The sequence below is a fragment of the Macrobrachium rosenbergii genome, chromosome 41 (assembly GCF_040412425.1).
Source record: "Macrobrachium rosenbergii isolate ZJJX-2024 chromosome 41, ASM4041242v1, whole genome shotgun sequence".
In the NCBI taxonomy this organism is placed as follows: domain Eukaryota; kingdom Metazoa; phylum Arthropoda; class Malacostraca; order Decapoda; family Palaemonidae; genus Macrobrachium; species Macrobrachium rosenbergii.
In genome coordinates, this window is record NC_089781.1 from 90,602,988 (window position 1) to 90,629,044 (window position 26,057).

Consider the following 26,057-nt stretch of genomic DNA (forward strand, 5'->3'; position numbering starts at 1 on the left):
TAGAGGGCTGCAAATTGTTATGTTGAGCATCCACCCTCCAATCATCAAACATACCAAATTGCAGCCCTCTAGCCTCAGTAGTTTTCATTTTATTTAAGGTTAAAGTTAGCAATGATTGTGCGTCTGGCACTGCATAACACAGGCCACCAAGGCCGGCTGAGAGTTTCACACAGCATTGTACGTTGTACAGAAAACTCGGTTGCCGGTGAAGAAACTTCGTCGCATTTTTTTACTTGTTATTTTGATCGACAACTCAAATACAGTATGCGATGTAGCCGCCAGCTAAGTTAATCGAGGTATGTTGGCACTATAAAGATAATTAGTAAAGGAAGCTGGGATTAATTTTGAGTAACATATCGGTAGAAGTTATCCAAATGTACATCAAAATTAACCTAGATAAGTTTAAAAGTAGACTAAGATTGTACTAATAATTTCTTATTATTTTATAAATGAGCAGAAACATTCTTTTATATAGAGACACTTCGATATCGCTTTAAGTTGTAACATTTTTTTTGTACGTGTGTATGTTTGCACTGAGAATTTCAACGGCTGGTTTCTCTGCAGGCTTAGTTAACGAATAATTAATTAGTCACTTAAGCTTTAGTTTAAATTACCTTGGATGTAGAAGTATGCTATTTTGGAATCGTGTAATTTCATGGTTTATTTAATTGCGTAAGAATTTTTTTATGTAACTTAAAAATCAAGCAGTTTCATGCCAATGAATAGAAAAACTCTAAGGACACATTCTCCCGTATTTCGTGACTGCCAGCAATTTGGTGAATGGCTTCAGACTGATACAAGTGGTCCATTTCCCTTCTCTTGCTTTTACTTTCATGAAGGGAATATTAATAGCTAGAGAGTGGGGTAGAATGGAATGTGATGAAAAGGACGAGGAGAGAATTGCGATGAAAATCAACAATTCCCAACATTCTAAAATATTATTGTAATGGTCCCATTTCAGTTTTGAAATGGGGTAAGCTGAAGAATGATATTTTCATCTTTGAATGGCGTGAGGTATTTCTGTATTCTCTAACTAACGTCTTCATTTTTCTTTTGAGATCTAGTTTAAAAATTACATCCATGACTGAAGCCGTTGGTCTTTTCGCCCCCTGGGTTAGTGAGATTAAACTTCTACCCTTTATCCATTACTTTACCTTAAAAGGGAATTTATTTCAGGGTATATGTGTATTCGCGTGGAAGTCTTACATTTAACTTGAAAGGGAATTCATTTCACGTTATATATAAATTCGTGTGGATGTTTTACATTTAAGTAGGCTATGGGTTTTCATTGCTCACTGAGCAAAATAAATGGTCTCTCCTCTTTTGTAAAGAATTCTATTCAACATTTGAAATGACACTGGAGAAGTGGTTAACAGAGAAAGAGATGCTGTTCGTAGTTGCATAACTTGTCTGTCGTCGAGAGAGAGAGAGAGAGAGAGAGAGAGAGAGAGAGAGAGAGAGAGAGAGAGAGAGAGAGAGAGAGATTGAGATTTTCTATTGTAAGCCTGAAGCATGAATGACTCATATCTAGAAAGAAGCCTAAACCAAATAGAATTTCTGAAACTTGGTCACAACCCAAAAATAAATAAAAGGAACTTTTTTGAAGTTCGTAATATTCAGCAGAAAAGTTTGTGTTAGCTGAGAGTTTTGGGTTACGGGGTTTGGGGAGGGGGGGGGGGCTAGCTAATTAGGGTAGATGGGAACGGGTTGCCTGGAGAGGAGATAGCTCTGTATAGAGATAGATAGCTCTATATAGTGATCTGACAGTGATAGAGTCCCGTAGCCCGAAGTCTCATCACCTATCTCTTGAAATGTTTTGAGGTGAGATAACAGCCATCCTGTGTCCTAGTATGGGCGGTACTGTAATATTTTGTATAAATGTATGATAGCCAAGACACACGCATGCGCAAACAAAGACGTACTCGCGCGCGCACACATCAAACACATCAAACAGGCATGCATATATATATATATATATATATATATATATATATATATATATATATATATGTGTGTGTGTGTGTGTGTGTGTGTGTGTGTGTGTGTGTGTTTGTGTGTGTTATGTAGTTGGACTTATTATTATTATTATTATTATTATTATTATTATTATGAAAAGATTTTGCTGGTAACGTATTTTAGCATTTTCATTCTTGCTCCTCTTTCCGAAGCTGAATTAGAAATCTCTGAATAAGAGAGAGAGAGAGAGAGAGAGAGAGAGAGAGAGAGAGAGAGAGAGAGAGAGAATAATGTTTTCTCATTTACATAAATATCCCAAGCCTTTCACCATGTGACAAGAAAAAGAGAAATACACAAGTATGCAGTACAGCAGTCCACTGTAACAGAGAGAGAGAGAGAGAGAGAGAGAGAGAGAGAGAGAGAGAGACCCAATCATCATGACCCAAAAAAGGTTGAATTTTAAAATCTGTATAAAAAACGAAGCTCATCCTGGATAATGAGTTTGGAATAATTAATTTTCGTACAGGAGGAAGAAAGAGTTGACTTTAGATTAGCAAAAGTTGTTTCTCTCGTTTTGTTGTTGTTTGTTGTTGCGAGAAATACTTTCGTTGAAGCATATGCACGATGTTGTTAACTGATAATGACGATTTTTTTTTTTTTGTAGATTTTTTAATATTGAATAGTTACAGAGTTTGTGCAGTTGACTGGAATAATAATAATAATTATTATTATTATTATTATTATTTATTATTATTTTTACCTTTTATTTTACCAACTCTCCCACATCTTCCGGATCGATATAAATCATTGGCTTAAAGACCTGGAACATCATAATGTTTTATTTTCCACGGTTCAGCATACAAACCAAACCTGATATTATTCAAATCTACCTTTTTAAGTTGACAGAACTTGCCTCTCGAAAGCTCAGGTAGAAACACAAACTCATTTAAATTTAAAATATCGACGGCTCAGCATGCAAACCAGGCATAAAGTTATTCTAATGTACAGTTTGAGTTAATAAAACTTGCCTCCTGGAACCTCGGGTAGAAACACCAAGTCTCAGAGACACCAAGTCTCAGAAACACCAGGTCTTAGAAACACAAAGTCTCAGAAACACCAAGACGTGGAAACACCAAGTCTTAGAAACTCAAAGTCTCAGAAATACCAAGTCTTAGGGACACCAAGTCTTAAAAACACAAAGTCTCAGGAATACCAAGTCTTAGCGACACGAAGTCCTAGAAACACCAAGCCTTAGAAACACAAAGTCGCAGTGAACGCGACCATCAAGCAAATTCCATCGGGGCTTATTAGGAAGCGTCATCTCCGGTATGGAGAGAACGCACCCCGATGACTGACAGCGACCCTCCCTAGTTAATGTCCCTTATGAAAATAAAAGGGCTTCTCTTCGCATCAAAACCGTCTCGTTGGAATGTCGGCACATTAAGCGACGGGCTATCAAAACGACATTTTTTTTCATTTCTCATCAGCCACATACCACTTGCCCATACATCTGGTCAGTATTTTTACCCGGTTGTTTTATTTTTTCCTTTGATCATCAAAAATGCACCTGTCAATACGTCAGGTAACCAGTTATGTATGTATGTATGTATATGTACAACACACATATATGTATTATATACATATGTGTATATAAAATACATACTTACATACATGCATATATAAATGTGTATGTGTATGTATTCATATGTCAAAATCATGTGCTCGTGTAAAGCGCTTTTCAAAATAATCTAAGGGGAAGTGCAAATAATATCAATTAACTCGCAGTGTTGGTTTTATCTGAAATAAAAGTTTGTTTGTTGGCCAAATAGAATTATGGAAGTTCTGTTGATGTATTCTGTTTTTTTTTTTATGACACAGCGCTCTGAAGCATTTTGCTAAATTTTTTTTAAAGCATTCCCCAGCTAATGATATTTCTTCAACTTTTTCGTATTTGTGCAGTTATGGAAGCAAATAGTTAAATTCATCCCTCTCTTATTATTATTATTATTATTATTATTATTATTATTATTATTATTAGTAGTAGTAGTAGTAGTAGTAGTAGTAGTAGTAGTAGTAGTAGTCTTGTTGTTTTTGTTGTTGTTGTTGTTGTTGGAGTGAAGTATATTATTAATATATATTTATTTTTGCTTTTCTTTACAGGTTAGTGATGACAGAGGACTAATGTAACATCGTAAGTATTAATATGGAGTTCTTTAAATTATATGTATATATATATATATATATATATACAGTATATCACATTAAAAATATATGTGTATGTATATATATTAAATATATATATATATATATATATATATATATATATATATATATATATATATTCAAGCTACAAACGTCCTTTAATATCAATTCACTCTACCTCGAAGTAATATATTTTCATATATGTTACCGAAGGAATTTTTAGTTGATAATAAGTCCACCGTCCGTGGGATGAACCAGCGACGGACGAGGAATCAGGACTACAGTGACACACTAACCAGTCGGCCACAAGAGAGGTATAAGTGAATACCATCTCCCCATCAACCCACCCGTCGAACTCAGGTGTTTTGCGTTTTGGAGGCGATATCCACCCACCTCTGCCATGTTGACGTGTAGTGCGTTTGTCGCACGTAGCCATATTATGACTATTTATCACATCACCGTGATTCATATACAATCGAAAGCTACAAACGTCCTTTAATATCCAATTCACTCTTCCTCGAAGTAATATATTTTCATATATGTTACCGAAGGAATTTTTAGTTGATAATAAGTCCACAGTCCCGTGGGATCGAACCAGCGGCGGACGAGGAATCAGGACTACAGTGACACACTAACCAGTCGGCCACAAAGAGGTATAAGTGGGTTGATGGGAGATGGTATTCACTTATACCTCTCTTGTGGCCGACTGGTTAGTGTGTCACTGTAGTCCTGATTCCTCGTCCATCGCTGGTTCGATCCCACGGGACGGTGGACTTATTATCAACTAAAAATTCCTACCCACTTATACCTCTCTTGTGGCCGACTGGTTGGTGTGTCACTGTAGTCCTGATTCCTCGTCCGTCGCTGGTTCGATCCCACGGGACGGTGGACTTATTATCAACTAAAAATTCCCCTTGTAACATATATGAAAATATATTACTTCGGTAGAGTGAATTGGATATTAAAGGACGTTTGTAGCTTTCTGATTGTATATGAATCACGGTGATGTGATAAATAGTCATAATATGGCTACGTCGACAAACGCACTACACGGTCAACATGGCAGAGGTGGGTGGATATCGTCTCCAAACGCAAAAACACCTGAGTTTGACGGGTGGGTTGATGGGAGATGGTATTCACTTATACCTCTCTTGTGGCCGACTGGTTAGTGTGTCACTGTAGTCCTGATTCCTCGTCCGTCGCTGGTTCGATCCCCACGGACTGTGGACTTATTATCAACTAAAAATTCCCCTTCGGTAACATATATGAAAATATATTACTTCCGAGGTAGAGTGAATTGATATTAAAGGACGTTTGTAGCTTTCTGATTGTATATGAATCACGGTGATGTGATAAATAGTCATAATATGGCACGTCGTGCGACAAACGCACTACACGGGTCAACATGGCAGAGGTGGGTGGATATCGTCTCAAACGCAAAACACCTGAGTTCAACGGGTGGGTTGATGGGAGATGGTATTCACTTATACCTCTCTTGTGGCCGACTGGTTAGTGTGTCACTGTAGTCCTGATTCCTCGTCCGTCGCTGGTTCGATCCCCACGGGACGGTGGACTTATTATCAACTAAAATTCCCTTCGGTAACATATATGAAAATATATTACTTCCGAGGTAGAGTGAATTGGATATTAAAGGACGTTTGTAGCTTTCTGATTGTATATGAATCACGGTGATGTGATAAATAGTCATAATATGGCTACATTGCGACAAACGCACTACACGGTCAACATGGCAGAGGTGGGTGGATATCGTCTCCAAACGCAAAACACCTGAGTTTGACGGGTGGGTTGATGGGAGATGGTATTCACTTATACCTCTCTTGTGGCCGACTGGTTAGTGTGTCACTGTAGTCCTGATTCCTCGTCCGTCGCTGGTTCGATCCACGGGACGGTGGACTTATTATCAACTAAAAATTCCCTTCGGTAACATATATGAAAATATATTACTTCCGGTAGAGTGAATTGGATATTAAAGGACGTTTGTAGCTTTCTGATTGTATATGAATCACGGTGATGTGATAAATAGGCATAATATGGCTACGTGCGACGAACGCACTACACGGTCAACATGGCAGAGGTGGGGTGGATATCGTCTCCAAACGCAAAACACCTGAGTTCGACGGGTGGGTTGATGGGAGATGGTATTCACTTATACCTCTCTTGTGGCCGACTGGTTAGTGTGTCACTGTAGTCCTGATTCCTCGTCCGTCGCTGGTTCGATCCACGGACGGTGGACTTATTATCAACTAAAAATTCCCCTTCGGTAACATATATGAAAATATATTACTTCCGAGGTAGAGTGAATTGGATATTAAAGGATGTTTGTAGCTTTCTGATTGTATATGAATCACGGTGATGTGATAAATAGTCATAATATGGCTACGATCGACAAAACGCACTACACGGTCAACATGGCAGAGGTGGTGGATATCGTCTCCAAACGCAAAACACCTGAGTTCGACAGGTGGGTGGATGGGAGATGGTATTCACTTATACCTCTCTTGTGGCCGACTGGTTAGTGTGTCACTGTAGTCCTGATTCCTCGTCCGTCGCTGGTTCGATCCACGGGACTGTGGACTTATTATCAACTAAAAATTCCCCTCGGTAACATATATGAAAATATATTACTTCCGAGGTAGAGTGAATTGGATATTAAAGGACGTTTGTAGCTTTCTGATTGTATATGAATCACGGTGATGTGATAAATAGTCATAATATGGCTACGTGCGACAAACGCACTACACGGTCAACATGGCAGAGGTGGGTGGATATCGTCTCCAAACGCAAAACACCTGAGTTCGACGGGTGGGTTGATGGGAGATGGTATTCACTTATACCTCTCTTGTGGCCGACTGGTTAGTGTGTCACTGTAGTCCTGATTCCTCGTCCGTCGCTGGTTCGATCCCCACGGGACGGTGGACTTATTATCAACTAAAAATTCCCCTTCGGTAACATATGAAAATATATTACTTCCGAGGTAGAGTGAATTGGATATTAAAGGACGTTTGTAGCTTTCTGATTGTATATGAATCACGGTGATGTGATAAATAGTCATAATATGGCTACGTGCGACAAACGACTACACGGTCAACATGGCAGAGGTGGGTGGATATCGTCTCCAAACGCAAAAAACACCTGAGTTCGACGGGTGGGTGGATGGGAGATGGTATTCTTATACCTCTCTTGTGGGCCGACTGGTTAGTGTGTCACTGTAATCCTGATTCCTCGTCCGTCGCTGGTTCGATCCCACGGGACGGTGGACTTATTATCAACTAAAAATTCCCCTTCGGTAACATATATGAAAATATATTACTTCCGAGGTAGAGTGAATTGGATATAAGGACGTTTGTAGCTTTCTGATTGTATATGAATCACGGTGATGTGATAAATAGTCATATATATATATATATATATATATATATATATATATATATATATATATATATATTCGTATATATATATATATAACATTACACTATGTATTTCCTTTTATTTCGTGATTATGCATCCATAAATATATGCATATATATATATACAGTACATACATACATACGCTTACATATCTGAGTTCGATTAAGGTTTTATTTTTATACAGCATTTTGTTTGTGAGTATAAACGATTGATTTTAGAACGTAAAAGATTGTTAGTTATAGCATTTGATTACTGTTTAGGACTCTGTGTAGTAGTTGTGGTGATAATCAAATCTTTATTCATTATTAGTTTTCTGTAAAAGAAAACTACTGTGATGGCTAGTTGTCTGTCCGTCCGCACTTTTCTGTCCGCCCTCAGATCTTAAAAACTACTGAGGCTAGAGGGCTGCAAATTGGTATGTTGATCATAAACCCCCCAGTTATCAAATATATCACATTGCAGCCCTCTAGCCTCAGTAGTTTATATTTTATTTAAGGTTAAAGTTAGCCATGATCGTGCGTATAGCCACCACCGGGAGGTGGGTGAAAGTTTCACTGCCCGCGGCTGAGAGTTTCATACAGCATTATACTCTGTACAGAAAAAATCGATTGCGCCGAAGAAACTTCGGCGCATTTTTTACTTGTTACTCTCGTTGAGACAGTATAATCATAAAGCAACTATGACTGTAAATGTGTAGGGCAAACCTACTTGTTCAGCTATGATGAGACTTGTTCCAGTTTGGCAGTTTATTGGTTCTGGAAACGTGGTTTATGCCTGAGGTGTGTGTATAATATAATATATATATATATATATATATATATATATATATATATATATATATATATATATATATATATATATTTATTTTTTGGTATGAGGTTGACAGCCCTTGCCTTAAATATACTTATATATTTCTTCTCCTCCTCCTCCTCCTCCTCCTCCTCCTCCTCCTCCTCCTTCTTCTTCTTCTTCTTCTTCTTCTTCTTCTTCTTCTTCTTCTTCTTCTTCAGTGAGCCATTTTCCCTAATTAGAAACTAGTAAACTACATACTAGTATACTAGTGTGATAAGTTTGTGTTGAATGCATGCATGAATATCGCATTATATACTACGTAAAATCTTCTTCGTCCCAGATTTCATGATCTTTGGGACGTTACCCAGAGCCAACCCTGACACCTTTATTGTTAGTTAACCCTTAAAGATCAGATATTGTTTGTTATTATCCTTCAGTTATTCCTTTTATACTTAGTGAAAGGTAGACCCTGGTGGGCTTTATAAGGCACTGTTTACATGAATAGTTCCGCTCTTTGTTGATATATCAAAGAAACATTTGCATAATCCAATTCTAAAAAAAGGAAAAAAAAAACTTGTATCTCCGTCAGTAGAAAGACCTGTCCTGAGGGACTCCATGAAAGACCCACCCCGAGGTCCCTTCCCTTCCCCCCCCCCTCCAGAGTATACCCCTTATCCTTGGAAGGACCCATCCCAAAGGAAAGAACCCTTCTCCTAAGAGACCTGATCCTTCAAAGGACCCATCCATAGCGACCCCATCCTTAGAGGAGGTCCATTCATCTTGTGTCGCCGCGCTGATGGCCTCCAATCTTTTGCCTAATCACCTGATCCTCGTGTTCTCGATCAAAGAATTATTCACCGGCGTCGTCTTGCCTTATGGCGAGGTTCAAGGATTGTGCTTATGTATTGAGAGGGAGGCTTATAATCTGTTTTTCTTTCGACTACAGTTGATTAACTCTGACTTATTTTTTGAAATGGCATTTTTTTGGCCAATTGTTATTCGGCCAGTTGGTGTGTGGGCCTTCCTATAAAGCGAGTTTTATTTTACTTATTTCTACCAATTAATTATTTCTCCCCCCCAGAACAAGCTTCAAGGTCGACCTACTCGGATTATGAATTCCATTAGCCAGTGAGACGTATAAATTATCATAATGACATCAAAGATCAACGATCTTCCACAGACCTGATAATCTTCTGTTTATGTATCTCGTCCAGTCTGGTCTGGCCTGATTCATTTATGCAACTGTATCGTATGAAGTAGCAATGTATTGAATGAAACGTTGAAGAAATGTATTTCATATCCATTAATGGATGAAGTTTCAGTCAGTGCAGTCAGTAACTATGTTGACTCTACTTACGCACAAGAAAAATGATACATATATATATATATATATATATATATATATATATATATATATATATATATATATATATATATATATATATATATATATATATATATATGATATATATACAGAGAGAGAGAGAGAGAGAGAGAGAGAGAGAGAGAGAGAGAGAGAGAGAGAGAGAAAATATGTACATTATTACTCCGTAAGTCTACATTTACGGTTTCTTTCCACCAAAAACCACGCTTTGGAATTCTTCCTCCCTGCTCCCCTATTTTTTTTTTTTATCATTCCTTATTTCATGGACGAGTTTTACGTATTGTTGGCGATTCCGCCACATTCTCTCTCTCTCTCTCTCTCTCTCTCTCTCTCTCTCTCTCTCTCTCTCTGTCAGTCCATCGGTAAGTTATTGCTCCAGACTTCCCGCATTAAAAAAAGGACTTATTGTTACTTATGCGGAAGATGAAATAATTGATAGATATTAGGCAGTTAAGGGACAGAAATGTAGAGAAATTCCAAAACTATGAGAAGGCGAAATGATTTACAACTGTGGAATTTCTCATTCCGGGATGTTCTTTGGTGAAGGCGCAACCAAGTGCTTTGTTTAATGTTAAACTCCAAAATATTTACGTGACTTCAAAAAAGGATTTTTAAAGTCATTGGGGTAATTACTCATTTGCATTGCCTGACCACTCCGAGTTAATTAGAGGCAGTTTTATTTCTGATTAGCATTTCTGATTGCATGCAAATTATGGAAGCATATATAGCGTCCTTCTGTATAAATTTTTTTTTGGTGAATTCATTGCATATGTTTTTTTATACTTTCACAAATTCATGCAGACATTCATACCTGCATGCACCGAAGGAACCCTTGCGAAAATAACATAATGTATGATTTTTAAACACTAGATTTAAAAAAAAAAGGCAAAGTTTATTTGTTCTAAGTGTAAAGCAAGTACGTTGTTTTGTTCTTCAGTTTAACTTAATTCTGTTTAAAACAAAATTGGTCTAGAGGTTTCCTCCATTTCTAATTTTGCTTTCTGACGACAAAATGTTTAGCAAATACGCATACTTAATCTGTGCAGTCTATGCGTAATCTATACTTTTCTTTAATACTGTACAATGGCACATGTATAAAAGTGCAAAATGCATTTGTACAGGTGCACTTTGGAGAATTTTATAGAATTTAATAATAATAACTACCTCCCTATTACTTTTCTCTGTGTGCGTGTGTATATATATATATATATATATATATATATATATATATATATATATATATATATATATATATTGTTTATTTGTGGGCTTATGGGTATTAAATGAATTGACAGAGAAATTCACAGAAGAATCCTTAGAAAATTACCCCAATAAGGGTTCAGGCTGTCAGTGACCTAGAACGTCGTTCATGTTGACCCATGTTGATCCCAAACTTCCAGTGACCTTGAATGACACAGGGTTTGTCCTTGCGCCTCGGACTTTCAATTATACATGATTATCACTGGTGTTGACCTATGTTTTACTCAGTTTCTCATTTACATTGTCACTCGTGTTGACCTCACATGACCTAGTGACACAATCTGACACGAGATACAGAACGTTGTTGTGCATATCGGTTAATACTTGTGTATCAAGTTCCGAACTCGACCATGAAATTAATGCGTTTAAAGTTCACATTTTCATTTGTATCGTGGATTTTATTTAATAAAACCCCCTTGCGCTCGGTGTAGTTTGGTCATTGTCAGTGGGAAAAGTTTGCCAGCATCGTATGCCATTAACATTAAAATAAAATTATGAGTGCTATAAAGTAGCCTCCACCCATAAGAGAGAGAGAGAGAGAGAGAGAGAGAGAGAGAGAGAGAGAGAGAGAGAGAGAGAATCCTTTCACTCAAAGCTGAGAAGCAAGTAGAAAGTCAGTACTCCATCCTGTTGTCTTCTTTAGACTCGTCATAACCCATTTTACAGCTCATACCAGACTCCTGAGGTCTGTTGGAAATACGAACCAAGAAAGACGGGAATAAAAGCAACCCCCGTAGGATCTTTCCTCACCAAAAGGATGAATGGGGACGATGGTACCACTCAGATACGGAAGCATAAAGACAGGAACAAACGGGGGGAGATAGAGATAGGGCCAAACACGGAGAACACTGCAGATTGTCCCGATGCGCTTATACATCTGGTTAGACATCTGGAGAGGAGGGGTAGGCTCTCTCCCTTCGTCCCCAACCCACCTACACCCCCATCTCCCCCGAGACGCATGGCACGCTTTCCCAGAAATGACAACTCTTGCCATTGTCTGATCACAAATGGCATTATCCTCATATTCCATTGTACATTAGTAGAATGAAGTGTTGTCGTCCTAAATGAAGAAGAGGAAGTAAATCGTCCCGGTAAGGGAAGTTGACAGAGAGAAAGGGACGACGGGTCTGATCTTTCGACCTACGTGGGAATGTGCATGTGCGATTTTCGTAGATAACGTCAATCGTGGCCTTTTTCTTTTTTGTCTGTGTGTATGTTTTTTTTCTTTCTAGATTTTAGAAATACGGAAGAGCTGTTAGTTGCACTCTTTGTTTGTGACGAATCGGATGAACTTCTGAGATGTTTTAGCGTTAGGAAATGTTGCCTTATATCAGAATTTCCTCGTGGGTGGTTGCAGAGTCAAACACACACACGCACACACACACACATATACACACGCGCGCAAATAATGGCATAGGCCATTTCTAAAAGTCAGGATGATTGGGGTGTTTAGTTTTGTTTCTTTTTTTACATTTATGAAAGCTCTCTCTCTCTCTCTCTCTCTCTCTCTCTCTCTCTCTCTCTCTCTCTCTCTCTCTCTCTTCTCTTCTCGTTGAAGTTTTTTCACAAATACGGAGGAAAAAAGGATAAAGATAAAGGTAAGATTTAAAGAGTGAAAGTGCTGTTTGTAATTGCGGAGAATAAGGTAAGTAATTTTGTCCCTGAGGATGAGAACAGGAGCATTAAATCAAATAAAATCCCTAGCAGCCATGAGGGAGGTGGGGTGAGGGTGAGGGGGGGAAAGGTGGGATGAAATAAAGTCTGAAGACCTTGAGAGAATTATTAAGTAAATAAAATAAGAGACTGAGAGAGAGAGAGATGGAAAATCCAGAGAGAAATTTAAAGAGAGAGAGAGAGAGATATGGAAAATCTATAAATTTAAATATGCACATCCACAAAAATATACATATACATATATATATATATATATATATATATATATATATATATATATATATAGAGAGAGAGAGAGAGAGAGAGAGAGAGAGAGAGAGAGAGAGAGAGAGAGAGAGAGAGAGATGGAAAATCCAGCAAATTTAAATATACACATATATATATATATATATATATATATATATATATATATATATATATATATATATATATATATAGAGAGAGAGAGAGAGAGAGAGAGACCTTACCTTACAGACCTTACAATTCGTTCAGGTTGCCCCAGGTCCCTCAGTGTGAGGCAGAGAGAGTTGCTAACGCATCTTCCGGTATATTTTGCATCTTCCAGTCTTGGATGGTCTGGGATGCATCTTAGATATTTGTCGAGCTTATTCTTAAACACATCTACGCTCACTCCTGTTATGTTCTCAGATGAGCTGGTAGCGCATTGAATAGACGCTGCATTATCGATGCTGGTGCGTGGTGGATTAATGTCCTGTGTGCTTTCCTTAATTTTCCTGGTATAGTTTTTGGCACTATTAATCTACCTCTGCTTACTCTTTTGATAATTTTAGTTCCATGAAGTAATTCCTTCTATCTGTTTCCATGCTTGAATTACCATGTAGCGTTCTCTTCTCCTTTCAAGACTATATAAATTTAAGAATTGTAGTCTTTCCCAGTAGTCAAGGTCCTTAACTTCTTCTATTCTAGCTGTAAATGACCTTTGTACACTCTCTATTTGTGCAATATCCTTTTGTAGTGTGGGTACCATATTATATTGCAATATTCAAGTGGACTACGTACGTACGTTTTATAAAGCATAATCATGTGTTCAGCTTTTCTAGTTTTGAAGTGCCGGAACAACATTCCCATTTTTGCTTTGCATTTTGCCAATAGAATTGCTATTTGATCCTTTGATATTCCTATTCAACATCACACCAAGGTCTTTAACTGCTTCCTTGTTTGTGATTGTCTCATTATTAGGTCCTTTATATGCATATAGCATTCCTACTTTATCACCATAGTTCATTGATTCAAATTTATCAGAGTTAAATACCATCCTATTTATCTCTGCCCATTTATATATTTTGTTTAGGTCTCTTTGTAGCGAGTTCCTATCTTCATCACAAGCAATTTCTCTACTTATTCTTGTGTCATCTGGAAACTTCTTACTACTGAGTCCTTAACATTACTGTCTATGTCTGCAATCATAATCACAAACAGCAATGCAGCTAACACTGTACCCTGTGATACACCGGATATTACCGTAGCTTCATCCGATTTCTCATCGTTTGCAAGCTATCTGTTTTCTATTTTGCAAAAATTCTTTTATCCATCCTACTTTGTCAACAATGTTATGTTTTCTAATTTTTCGCTAATATATTATGATCTACCTTGTCAAAAGCTTTTTGCAAAGTCTAGGTAAACCACATCTGTATCTTTTCATTTATCATATTTTTATATATGCTTTCATGGTGGACTAACAGTTGGGTTTGTGTATTTTTCCGGGTACAAAACCATGTTGTCCTATATTGAACAATCTATTTTTCATTAAATGTTTCATTATATTTTTTTTCATTACCCTTTCATATACTTTCATAATATGAGATGTCAGACTCACAGGCCTATAATTACTTGCCTCTAGTCTTGAACCACTTTTGAAAGTAGGAGTAATATATGCTAATTTATGCTCATCATAAATCTTGCCTGTATCTATACTTTGTCCTGCTGCTGATCCATTTTTAATTTCATTAATAGCCTGCACAATATCGGCTTCTGTAATATCTATATCTGATAAGTATTCAGTATTTTCATCTCTTATTTCTGTATCATTATCTTCATTGTCAATTCTAGGTGTAAATTCACTCTTATAGCTAATATGTTACATATTTCCTTTTTTCATTCGTTAATCGCCCTTCAATTCTTAGAGGGCCTATTTCTACTCTTATTTTTAATGAATAAAAATTTTAGGGTTTTGCTTGATATTTTGTAGTGTCATTTCTTCTAGGTTCCATTTTTCATTTTCTTTTGATTGTATAATCTTTTGTTCTGCATTTTCTATCTTACTTTTTAGTTCCATCACTTTCCATGCATTCTTTTCTTTTGCAAGAGCTTTTTCCACTTTCTAATTTTCTGGAACAAGATCCTTCTGTCTCTTGGAATTCGTGGCTGAGAGAGCCTGCAACACCGTAATATGCCGGAAAGGAATTACAAATAGAATTACAGATTGAAGTTAACTTTGACTGGAGGTTGCAGTGGTGTAACTGAGGTGGAGGGAGCCTCCCCAGGCGGCACTGTACAGGTGCAGGGGGGCACTCTGACATCTTTTGAGCAGGTCTGGTTTGGCATAATTCTAGACTTCCTGGCATATTTCGTCTGATCGGAACATTGAACTGCGACTTATCGACTTTGCTGTTGGACAGTAAATCTGCTGTTTTGATTTTGTTTTAACTTTATGAACAAAAATAAATTATTGAGATGTTAAGGCTTAAAATATGCTTTTAATTTTCACCCGCTTTAGTACATTTTAGCCCGGGAATGAGGCGGCACTTTTAGAGTCCGCCCCAGGCTCCACTAATGCTAGTTACGCCACCGGAGGTGTTATCCTGAAGAGGTCCTTTGAATCGAAAATACGGGACGGGAGTTTTTCCATTGGTTTGTTGTGCTCTTTTCGTTTTAATTTTCTCTTAGCCGTGTAAATGACCAATAACTTCTAGAAGATCGCATTATTTTCTTTTTAGAAAAGAAAAAGTCTTATGTGAATAGATATCTCGATCACGATAGAATTATTATTTATTTTGATATTTTTTCGTATTTTTATTCGATCCATCACTCCTATTTTTATGTCCTATCCATTCTCAGTTGATCCAGTATTTTTAGTAGAAGGCAGTGAAAGTGGTTTGGGCTTCGTCGTCGGAAATGAAGATCCACCAGCAGCGTTTCTTTCTTTTACCTGATTTTTATTTTCTTCGAGAGGTATTTTCTTGTAACGCATCACTCCCTAATGAACTCCCAGTCAAAATTATTTACAGTCAACGAGATTAAAATTATGATTACCTTCTATTTTTGCTTGACAGTAAGTCTTCAGCCCAGGGTGATCTAGTAGGTTCGAAATTAAAAAGAAAGTTTGTACTTTCTTTGCGCTTTCTCTCCGAAATATGAGAAGGTCTTGATTGTCAGGTTATTTTGATGAAAAGAATGGATATGGGTTTTATTTTTAGTGTTTTTCTTACCTTCTTTCCCTCAACCCGTCTCTCTCTTTCTGCGGGTGGGTATAAACAGTGATTTTACAAATAAAGAAAAAGTTTTAATGTCTGCATGTTTTCTTGTATACAGTGTATGGTTTTTGGGGGAGAGAACTTTTACAGGGCAATTACATATTTGTATGAGGGTGGAATCAGAGTTGATTTACTTAGTAACTAATACATTTTGGCAACTCTAATGAAAAGGGCTTAGGGGCTGTGTAATTCTTCAAAATATTGTTTTAATTGTCATTGATCTTTCAGTGTGTATCTGTGTGACCAAGTTTCAGATAATAGAAATTTTGCATTGAAGGAAGGAAGGTTGCTGACGAGTTGATGATAAAAACAGTTAGCTCTTTTCAAAGGATGTTATTGAGGAGAGAATAAGACCTGTAATGCTTTGTATACCTGAAAGAACACACAAACAGTCTTATTTAAGTGTTAATTCTAAGTGGTATGAAGGAGAGTTTTGTCCATATTTGAAAAAAAGATGAAGAAATGAGCAGATGTAAATTAAATAGCAATTTATATATATAAATATATATATATATATATATATATATATATATATATTAATATATTATCAATAAATAAAGATATTCATATCTGAAATTTAATAACAATAACTGTAGCTGAATAAATATCCAGTGAACAACAGATAAATCTGTATGATTAAGTAAGCGAAGAAATAAATAAACAGACGCTAGGAAATGTGTTGGTGCGCATGCTCATGTTAAAAAACAATTCCAAACATGGTTTTGGAAGGCTATGGTACCTACGTCACAGTTGAAGGTCACAGTTCAAGATCGCAGCTCACGGTCCGAGAACGCTAGTTATGAGGTCACTTCTCTGACACCTGAGATGACCTAGCAGCCACCAACACCAGAGGAGTTATTTTAATGAATGAAGCAAAGCTTAATTGAAAGGAGGGAATGTAGAGCGTTCCCACTACATGGGATAAATAATCTAAGCAGAAATAAAGTCCGTGTAGTTAAGTGAATGACGCAGTCTGTGGTGAGTTCCCTAAATCCTTCCCTCTGCGTGGATATGATTCTTTGAATCTATCCCAGTTTTGTTTACATAAAACTTTCATCCTTTGAAGCGACAGTTAACAGATAGATGCTCTCTCTCTCTCTCTCTCTCTCTCTCTCTCTCTCTCTCTCTCTCTCTCTCTCTCTCTCTCTCAGGAATAAACAGCTTTTTTATCGAGGGGATGAAGAAGATGCTTGGAAGCGCAGTGTTCCTTTTGCCTAAGATTTTTGATGACATGCATTGTATATAAATTATATTTATATATTTGAGGCTTCCTTTGTGAGTTTATTTTGACGTCGTAATGAATTATTTTTCTCTTGTTTTTCTTTTCGCATAATAATAATAATAATAATAATAATAATAATATAATAATAATAATAATAATAATAATAATAATAATAATATTATTATTATTATTATTATTATTATTATTATTATTATTATTATTATTATTATTATTATTATTATTATTATGAGTTCCTTTAGAGCCCCTATTCAGAGTGAAGATACTAGGAAGCAGCAGGCTTCGATTTTTTACTGGTATTTGTTATGGATGTCGTTATCTATTTCGCACTGGTGCCAAGTTTCCTAAGGAGAAATTTCCTTTAGAATGGACGATTTAACACTGCCAAATTCTTATCTAAACAGTTTTTCCTTTTTCTTCCCAAGCTCTTATCTAAACAATTTTTCCTTTTTTCCTCCTAAAAACTTAGTGATATTCTGTGATGCCTTATTTATGAATTCTTTATTTATTGTTTCAGTACTTTCATTTTCTTATCGCTTCGTGATAATCCGTGATGGCTTATTTATGAATTATATATTTATTGTTTCAGTGCTTTTATTTTTTATTGCGTATTCAGTTTGTTTTATGTCTTTAACGGCTCGTCATAGACCAGTTTTTGTTTTCTGTAAAAGAAAAGTATTGTGCCGGCTTTGTCTGTCCGTCCGCACTTTTTCTGTCCGCCCTCAGATCTTAAAAACTACTGAGGCTAGAGGGCTGCAAATTGGTATGTTGATCATCTACCCTCCAATCATCAAACAAACCGAATTGCAGCCCTCTAGCCTCAGTAGTTTTTATTTTATTTAAATGTTAAAGTTAACCATAATCGTGCTTCTGGCAACGATATAGGACAGGCCACCACCGGGCCTTGGTTAAAGTTTCATGGGCCGCGGCTCATACAGCATTATAATGAGACCACCGAAAGATAGATCTGATTCGGTGGCCTTGATTATACGCCGTAGCAGCTGTACAGATAACGTGATTGCGCCGAAGAAACTTCGAAGCATTTTTTACTTGTTTTAGATTAAGAACAAGTACATATTTTAGTAATGATTGATCAGGAGGTATATGTTACACTTTAATCTACCAATTTTTAGTAATTATTTCTGTTCAAAAAAAAAAATCACGCTTTTTATGTATTTTTCATGATGGTGGTAACGATAGTGCATCCCAATCAGCTTTAGCGTATTTGCACGATAAAGGATAATGAATTTCAGTTTTTCGTCATTTTCATATTGGTTGTGAACCCTCCTATAGAATTAAAAGTCTACTGTGGTATTTGATGGTTCGTTGACCACCACGGTTTTATTAATGTTTGATGAGAGATGTACTATTGTGGAGTATTATTGCTGTTTTTGCAGGGCAGTATACTCTTGCACACACACACACACACACACACACACACACACACACACATATACATATACATATATATATATATATATATATATATATATATATATATATGCATACACACATATGTATGTATATATATATATATGAGCCCATGTGTATATCAAGATTACATTGTCGTACCAGAAACACTAGTACATTGTCGTAACATAAACATATATATATATATATATATATATATATATATATATATATATATATATATATATATATATATATATATATATATATATATATATATATATATATATATATATATATGAATGTGTTATGGTCATTCCTGATCTGCAGAGTGACCTTAATTAAAGTCTCATAACTTTATCTGTATTTTCGAAATTATGATGTTTTATTTTCTTACAGTAAGCTGGTATTTTTATAATGATTTTGAGGCAGGAAATACGTTTTCTTTCATCGGATTTTAATTAGTTTTATTTAAGAGAAAGACCATTGGGTTTTGATAAGCTTTTTTTCTTATTTTTGTCATCAAAGAAATTCAAGTTTAACCAGCTTTTTCCTTTATCTGATAAGTAGGAGTCACACTCACACCCTTACCAGCACTCATGTGGGATGTATGTATGTATGTATGTATGTATGTATGTATGTATGTATGTATGTATGTATGTATGTATGGTAGAGTACTCGTCACCGAAATCGGAGTTAGTAGCTGTTGGGGATCGAATCTCCCGGGGGACGAGCATCTTATCAATGATAATTCCCCTCCGGTATTATTCCCAAGGTAGAGCGAATTGGATAATAAACGACATTTGTAGTTTAATGTTTGTAAATGCAAAACATTTCACGGTGATGTGATGAAAATTGAAAATTCATATACACACGAGTGTGTGTATGTATTATACATGTTATGTATATATATATATATATATATATATGTATATATATATATATATATATATATATATATATATATATATATATATATATATATATATATATATATATATATATATATATAGTGAAGAAAAGAATTGATTCAGTTACAGTTTCTATATTCGTAAACATTGGGCATGAAAAATTATTATTTCCGTTTTTTTTTTTTTTACTTTCGAGCTTAAGTAAAAAAATAATGAACAAATGATGTTTTTCATTTTTATATAAAAAATAATGAACGAATACTGTTTTTAAATTTGTATACCCTTTTAATTAAAAAGAATGACAGGCACATTAACAGTTTCTTTGCAATTTTTCCCCCTGTATTTTGTCATTTGATGAGCAGTAAAGGTGAATGTACTTGACCTTTGTGCATTGGTGTTAATTAGGTATTTCTCCATACTTTATGAAATGGTTAATAGACTTTTATGTTATTTTTTATTTTATGATAATGATTACTGACCCGAGTCGGCTGCTGTATTTAATAGGAAAATTTAACCTCATTCTATTTGTAAGCGAAATGAAATGTAAATGTATAATTAGTCTTGGAATATCTATTTGTATCTCTTGTTGTTTTATTTTAGAAAAATAGTCATAAGTTTTTTATTTAATGAACCTTATGACGTCTGCTGTTACAAGTACTCTCTTGGAATACCAGTCAAAAATAGTATGGAAAATTCTCGTCACATTCATATAAAAAATATATATATTGGAAAGAGCACATATTAAGTAGTAATGCAAATAGGAATATGTATTTTATTTAATGAAAACGAAACATATAATTTCTCCTTATTCTTGGAATAGTCTCACGGTGTAGAAATCGGTAAAGGACAAAACTATCTAAAACGTGCTTGCTAGGCCTTGCTAAGAAAATAAAACAGAAAAGGATAAAAAAATAAAAAGTGGCAGAAAACGATAAAAAAAAATAAAAAATTGTTTATTTCTTTTTAAGGCACTAGAAAAACAAGGCATCCAAGGATTTCTCGTAAGTGATGGCCAGCCCTCCTCTTAAAGAAAGGTGACATAAATACAACACAAAGGAAAACCCCTTAAAAACAAGAAGATAAAAATCTTGGGGACATCCAAGTGATTGCATCAACTTTCACTCTCGACGTACGATGCTGTGACAGTGGCCACGACTATCCCCTCACGGCCGGTTGTATAAGAATGAGAGAAATTCTTACTGCGTTTACCTGGAATGGAGGAGAGAGAGAGAGAGAGAGAGAGAGAGAGAGAGAGAGAGAGAGAGAGAGAGAGAGAGAGAGAGGCCGTCTTGCAACGACGGTAAATGGTTGTTTGTAAACAGAATTATTCATGCGTGAAGGGAGGGTCAAAGTCGTCGTGAATAAACTCTTCCGAATGAGTGGGTGGGGGCAGCGCGCGCGCGTGCACACACACACACACATATATATATAATATATAATTTACATACATTTTATATATATATGTGTATATATATATAGTATATACATGTATATAATTTTTAAAAAACAAACTGACTGAGCTAATTTTCATAATCTGCTATATTTTGGCCAGCACAATCGGCCGTCGTCTCGGTGGAAAATGAGGGCCAGTGATGATATATAGAGTCACAAGGTGTTTAGCCGGAACTGTTTATGGCATTCCGACCGGGTTTTTTTTTTTTCCCCCTCCGGAATGATTCTTTTGAGCTTTTCTTGATAGGAGATGGATTGCAGGCATAATCGCTTGACCTAGGATTACAGGGTTTACCTGGAATATATTTAGCAGTGATTACATGGCAGTCAGTTTGGCTTGATTATCTTTTTCATTAGAGGATTCAGGAGAGTGTTGTCCACAATGTATACCTTCCAGTGCCCTTCTGACAAGTTCATATTGTCTATCTGGCTTATGATGGCTGATTCTAGTATATTCCTCCTGTATGGACAAGTACGTTTAGATTGTAAAGATTACACACTCCAATTAATGCAGTGATCAAAATTACGAAGGTGGATGAAAAATCCCCAAATTTTCAAGGCCATACAGATAACGTGAACTTGCCAGAATAACATATATATAATGTATGTGTATATTCAGAAAATTACGTAAATATACTCGGAAGGTTACCGATTTTATATCAGTTCTTCATAACATTATCTTCTAGAACACTGTATGTCTTTGCTGTGGTCTTCATTTCCTAAATCATAAATCTGCTTTTTTTCTACGAGGCAATGCCCCGCTCTCTCTCTCCTCTCTCTCTCTCTCTCTCTCTCTCTCTCTCTCTCTCTCTCTCTCTCTCTCACACACACACACACACAAATTTTGTCATGAATATTTAGAATTAAACAGATCTTCGAATATACACGCTCGATATTATTAATTGAATTTTATGTAAACACTTGTAAATTGTCATATAGGTTTTCCAGGGAGCCAGATTTATAGCGGTTATGAACTGTGAAGTCGATGTTTGACTTGTTGAGATATCAAGGGATCAATCTTTTTGTCGTTTAATCGGCTGCATTTGGTCATCTCTGGTTCATTCGTTGATATTTAACTGGTTGTCATTTGATCTTTTTATTGAGATATTAATGGATCAACATTTGCGTCATTTAAACTGTTTTATGACTCGTTCATCGATTGTTATGCAATCGTCATTTGATCCATTTAATGAAAGACTGTGCTGTTATAGTTTGACTTATTTGATGGGATATGAAACGGTCATCATTTTATCATTTGTCTTGAAAGTCGAACAGAATTAATGGGCTATAGTAGGACTCATTTGCTGAGATGATAAGGAAATATTTTTCGAATAAATTATATTAGACTATAAAGGATTATACTTGATGCATTTAATAGAATATGGACGGTCCCATTTTTGCCATCCATTGGCAAAATGAAGGGTCATCATCGATTCACACAATTTACAGGTCCAAAAGGTCACCTTCTGTCGCTTTTAATGGAATAGGTGAGAGATATCTTTAACCCATATGGTGGTTTATAGGGCACCTTTTGTTCCATGTAAGGGAATATCGAGGTGTCACTTAGTGACCCTTCTAATAAAATATGGAGAGGTCTTTTTTGACTCGTAGGAATATAAATATGAGTATGAATGCCATCTTTTTTTCATTTAATAAAAAAGTGGCTTAACATTTTTCCGTTTTTATTCCGGTTTGATATAGCAAAACCAATTTAATTTTTAATTGTAATACTAAACCTGTTGTATCCACTGTAATTAATTAAAGAATACTTTTGCATGCTATATATTTAAGAAATACAATTCCATTCTCATGAAATAATAGAAATGACATTGTAATCAATATTGTAAAACTTTTCCGAAAAAATCCTCACAAAAGTTTTGCGATTTTTTACAACGTGCTTATAGAGTGCAGTCATTTTAGCAATAATTCTCGTTGAAAGTTATTAATGACGTAATCTGATATCACCATTTTACTCTTATTTAACTATTACTTCTCCGGTTGGGTGGGAGATGGACATTACGTAACATTAATTTGTCAGTGTAGTGATATGGAGTTTTTCCTTCAGTGAAAATGATGGTATATGAAAAGTGATATCCTTTGCTGATGGGGTGCGGTGTTCACAACCTGTTCAAAAATGTTTTAAGTAATTTTTTTGTCCATTTCTGACTTTGCAATAAATGAGAGAGAGAGACAGAAAAACGATTAAAACTTTAAGATATTGTAAGTGCACCCGAACACTTGATTTGATGTACATGGTTGCTAGAGTACCCCGCCCTTCAGTACATAGGTAATATATCGAGAGACTGAAGTATGTTAAAAAAAAATCACTGTGCTTCTGTGGAGCCAAGCAGTGAATCAAGTACCTAGTAGTTGGTCAGCTGTAGTGGGTAGCAGCTGTAGTAGAAAATAACAGAGTGCTAGTTTAATAATAAAAAATTTTGAAGTTTAATAATTAAAAATTTATATATATATATATATATATATATATATATATATATATATATATATATATATATACATACATATACATATATATATATATATATATATATATATATATATATATATATATATATATATATATATATATAGACACACATATATATATATACATATATAATTTATATATTCATACATATTTTACATTTGCAACCAAATCGTGATTGTTTGCTTGTAGATTACATACAATTCTTTTGTCATAACAATTTTTAGCCAAAAAATCCTGTCTTTTCCAGAATTATTTGTTAACACGTTCAAGTACTTCGTTTATATAACTCATGTTTATAAGCGGAGAAGATCATAACAAAAGACAGTCTGGTTTCTCTGATGGGCAAAAGAACACTTCTCTATGGGATTTTGTTTTTTTTAAGTCATGAGTGTTTATTTTTACCTTTCTTGTTATACTTCGTTTCCAAGTACATCTAGTGTTAAAATGTGGGTTTTGAAACTTTTAAGGTTCGGTAAGGTGAAATAGGTTGGTAGTTTTCCATTTATTTCTTACTTTTACGTGGGCGAAACAAATGCGATAACTCACTGGGAGCTGAAGTATCAAAAAAAAAAAAAAAAAACAAGATCTATTTTTAATGTTCTTTTTTCTTGGCGATTGCTTAACTTATGTCATCCAAACGTCCTGCGACTACTTTTAGTAATTGACGCCCATATTTTTGGGGTTTGTATGAAAATCATGTAAATGTTGTTTAAAGAAAAATTCTAACGGTTTATGCATGCTTTATAAATACTTTGACGCGTCAGGTTCCAGGTAGACTGTTATGATATTTCGATAAGCTTATAAAACACATCGCTTGCAAAAATCCGATACAATTAGGATTTGACATGAAACTGTGGTATGAGGGAATTGTGTTCAGGGTGGCTGGCAGAAGAGTGCATGTTCTTGTTTCCACTGGTAAAAGGCTCACTTTCATGCGTTGATAACCTAGACATTGCGACGCCAGTTCTAGTGACAATAAATTCTAGTAACAATAAATGAATAAAATCATCGAGAGCTGCTCGTTGAGTTGTAGATAACTCGTCATTGCTAGCGATGAGTTACTTTTAATTTCATCTTGCTATAATTTTTCCTTTATCTGGTTTTCTGGAAATCTTATTGCGTCGTTGTGTTGTTCATGTATTCTCTGGAATTAGGTGCTCTCTCTCTCTCTCTCTCTCTCTCTCTCTCTCTCTCTCTCTCTCTCTCTCTCTCTCTCTCTCTCTCTCTACACACACACACACTGTGTATGTGATTTAAGTTTGCTTTGTGTTTAATCATACTATTACAGTAATTACGATGAAATTCTTCACATACCAGTTAGCTTTGTAGAAATTCTTATGTGTGAAAATAGGTCACATACTTTCATTAAACTTCAGCAGTGTTGAACTACTAAATAAAGTTCTTGAAGTACGATTACATCTGTTTTCAAGGTAACTCTCATTACCTATTGCTATGTTGGGTGCTAACAACTCATTAATTTTGCTTAAATGGCAGGTGGGTCGTTATGGAATGAGGTCAAGGATAAAAAAAAAAAAATTTTCCGACATAGCGTATTTATTTAAAGCGAGAGACCTGTGGTGGACTTGAAAAATCAGAGTAGGGGAATTGATTTATTGATTGGTAACCTAGTGTCCCTGACACCAAGGTTTGAATTTTTTTTTTGGGGGGGGGGAGGTGGGGTGGGTTGCAATAGATGTTCGATCAGTGTTCACGCAGTGTAAAATTGCCATACCGTTTGATGCTATTTTCTGTGCAAAAACTGAAAAAATTGTTTCCTTTTGTAGCTTTATATATACAACGACCAATCTGGGGATAGCATGATAAAAATGCTATTGGTAGAGTGACTTTTTATAGTTTAATTTTTTTACTTTTGTCAACAGTATTATCCGTCGAATAACATTCTTATTAATGAAACTTGTGTGTCAGAGAGAGAGAGAGAGAGAGAGAGAGAGAGAGAGAGAGAGAGAGAGAGAGAGAGAGAGAGAGAGAGGGAGGGAGGAGGCCACTGAAAATGCAGTTTCCAATATTAATATATATATATATATATATATATATATATATATATATATATATATATATATATATATATATATATATATATATATATATGTGTGTGTGTGTGTGTGTGTGTGTATTTTTATATATGTTTGTTGAGAGAGAGAGAGAGAGAGAGAGAGGTCTGGTTTCTTCATTTATATGCCCTATGGACGTTCAGGGCCTTTTATATAACGGCATCTGGCTTCTCTTGGTGGTCAGCCATCCAGGTACTGACCTAACTTAATGTTGCTTCATTCGCTGGTCAAACATGTTGCTGCCCATGCTGTATATAATTGTGTATGTATATATATATATATATATATATATA

At 35.5% G+C, this 26,057-nt stretch overlaps 2 protein-coding genes across 7 annotated transcripts in view; one reads left to right on the forward strand and one right to left on the reverse strand.

The window, feature by feature from the left end:
- LOC136827240 (serine/arginine repetitive matrix protein 1-like) overlaps positions 1-15,262 on the reverse strand; it is a 70,838-nt gene extending 55,576 nt beyond the window's left edge. The window contains exons 1-2 of the mRNA XM_067085013.1: positions 15,138-15,262; positions 8,481-8,610 (exon numbers count right to left, since the gene is read on the reverse strand). Coding sequence (XP_066941114.1) covers positions 8,481-8,610; positions 15,138-15,262 — 255 coding nt within the window. The remainder of the gene's footprint in view (positions 1-8,480; positions 8,611-15,137) is intronic.
- The window catches only part of LOC136826992 (prostaglandin E2 receptor EP2 subtype-like), a 534,455-nt gene that overhangs the window by 444,470 nt on the left and 63,928 nt on the right, over positions 1-26,057 (forward strand). The gene's annotated exons all lie outside the window — the stretch shown is intronic.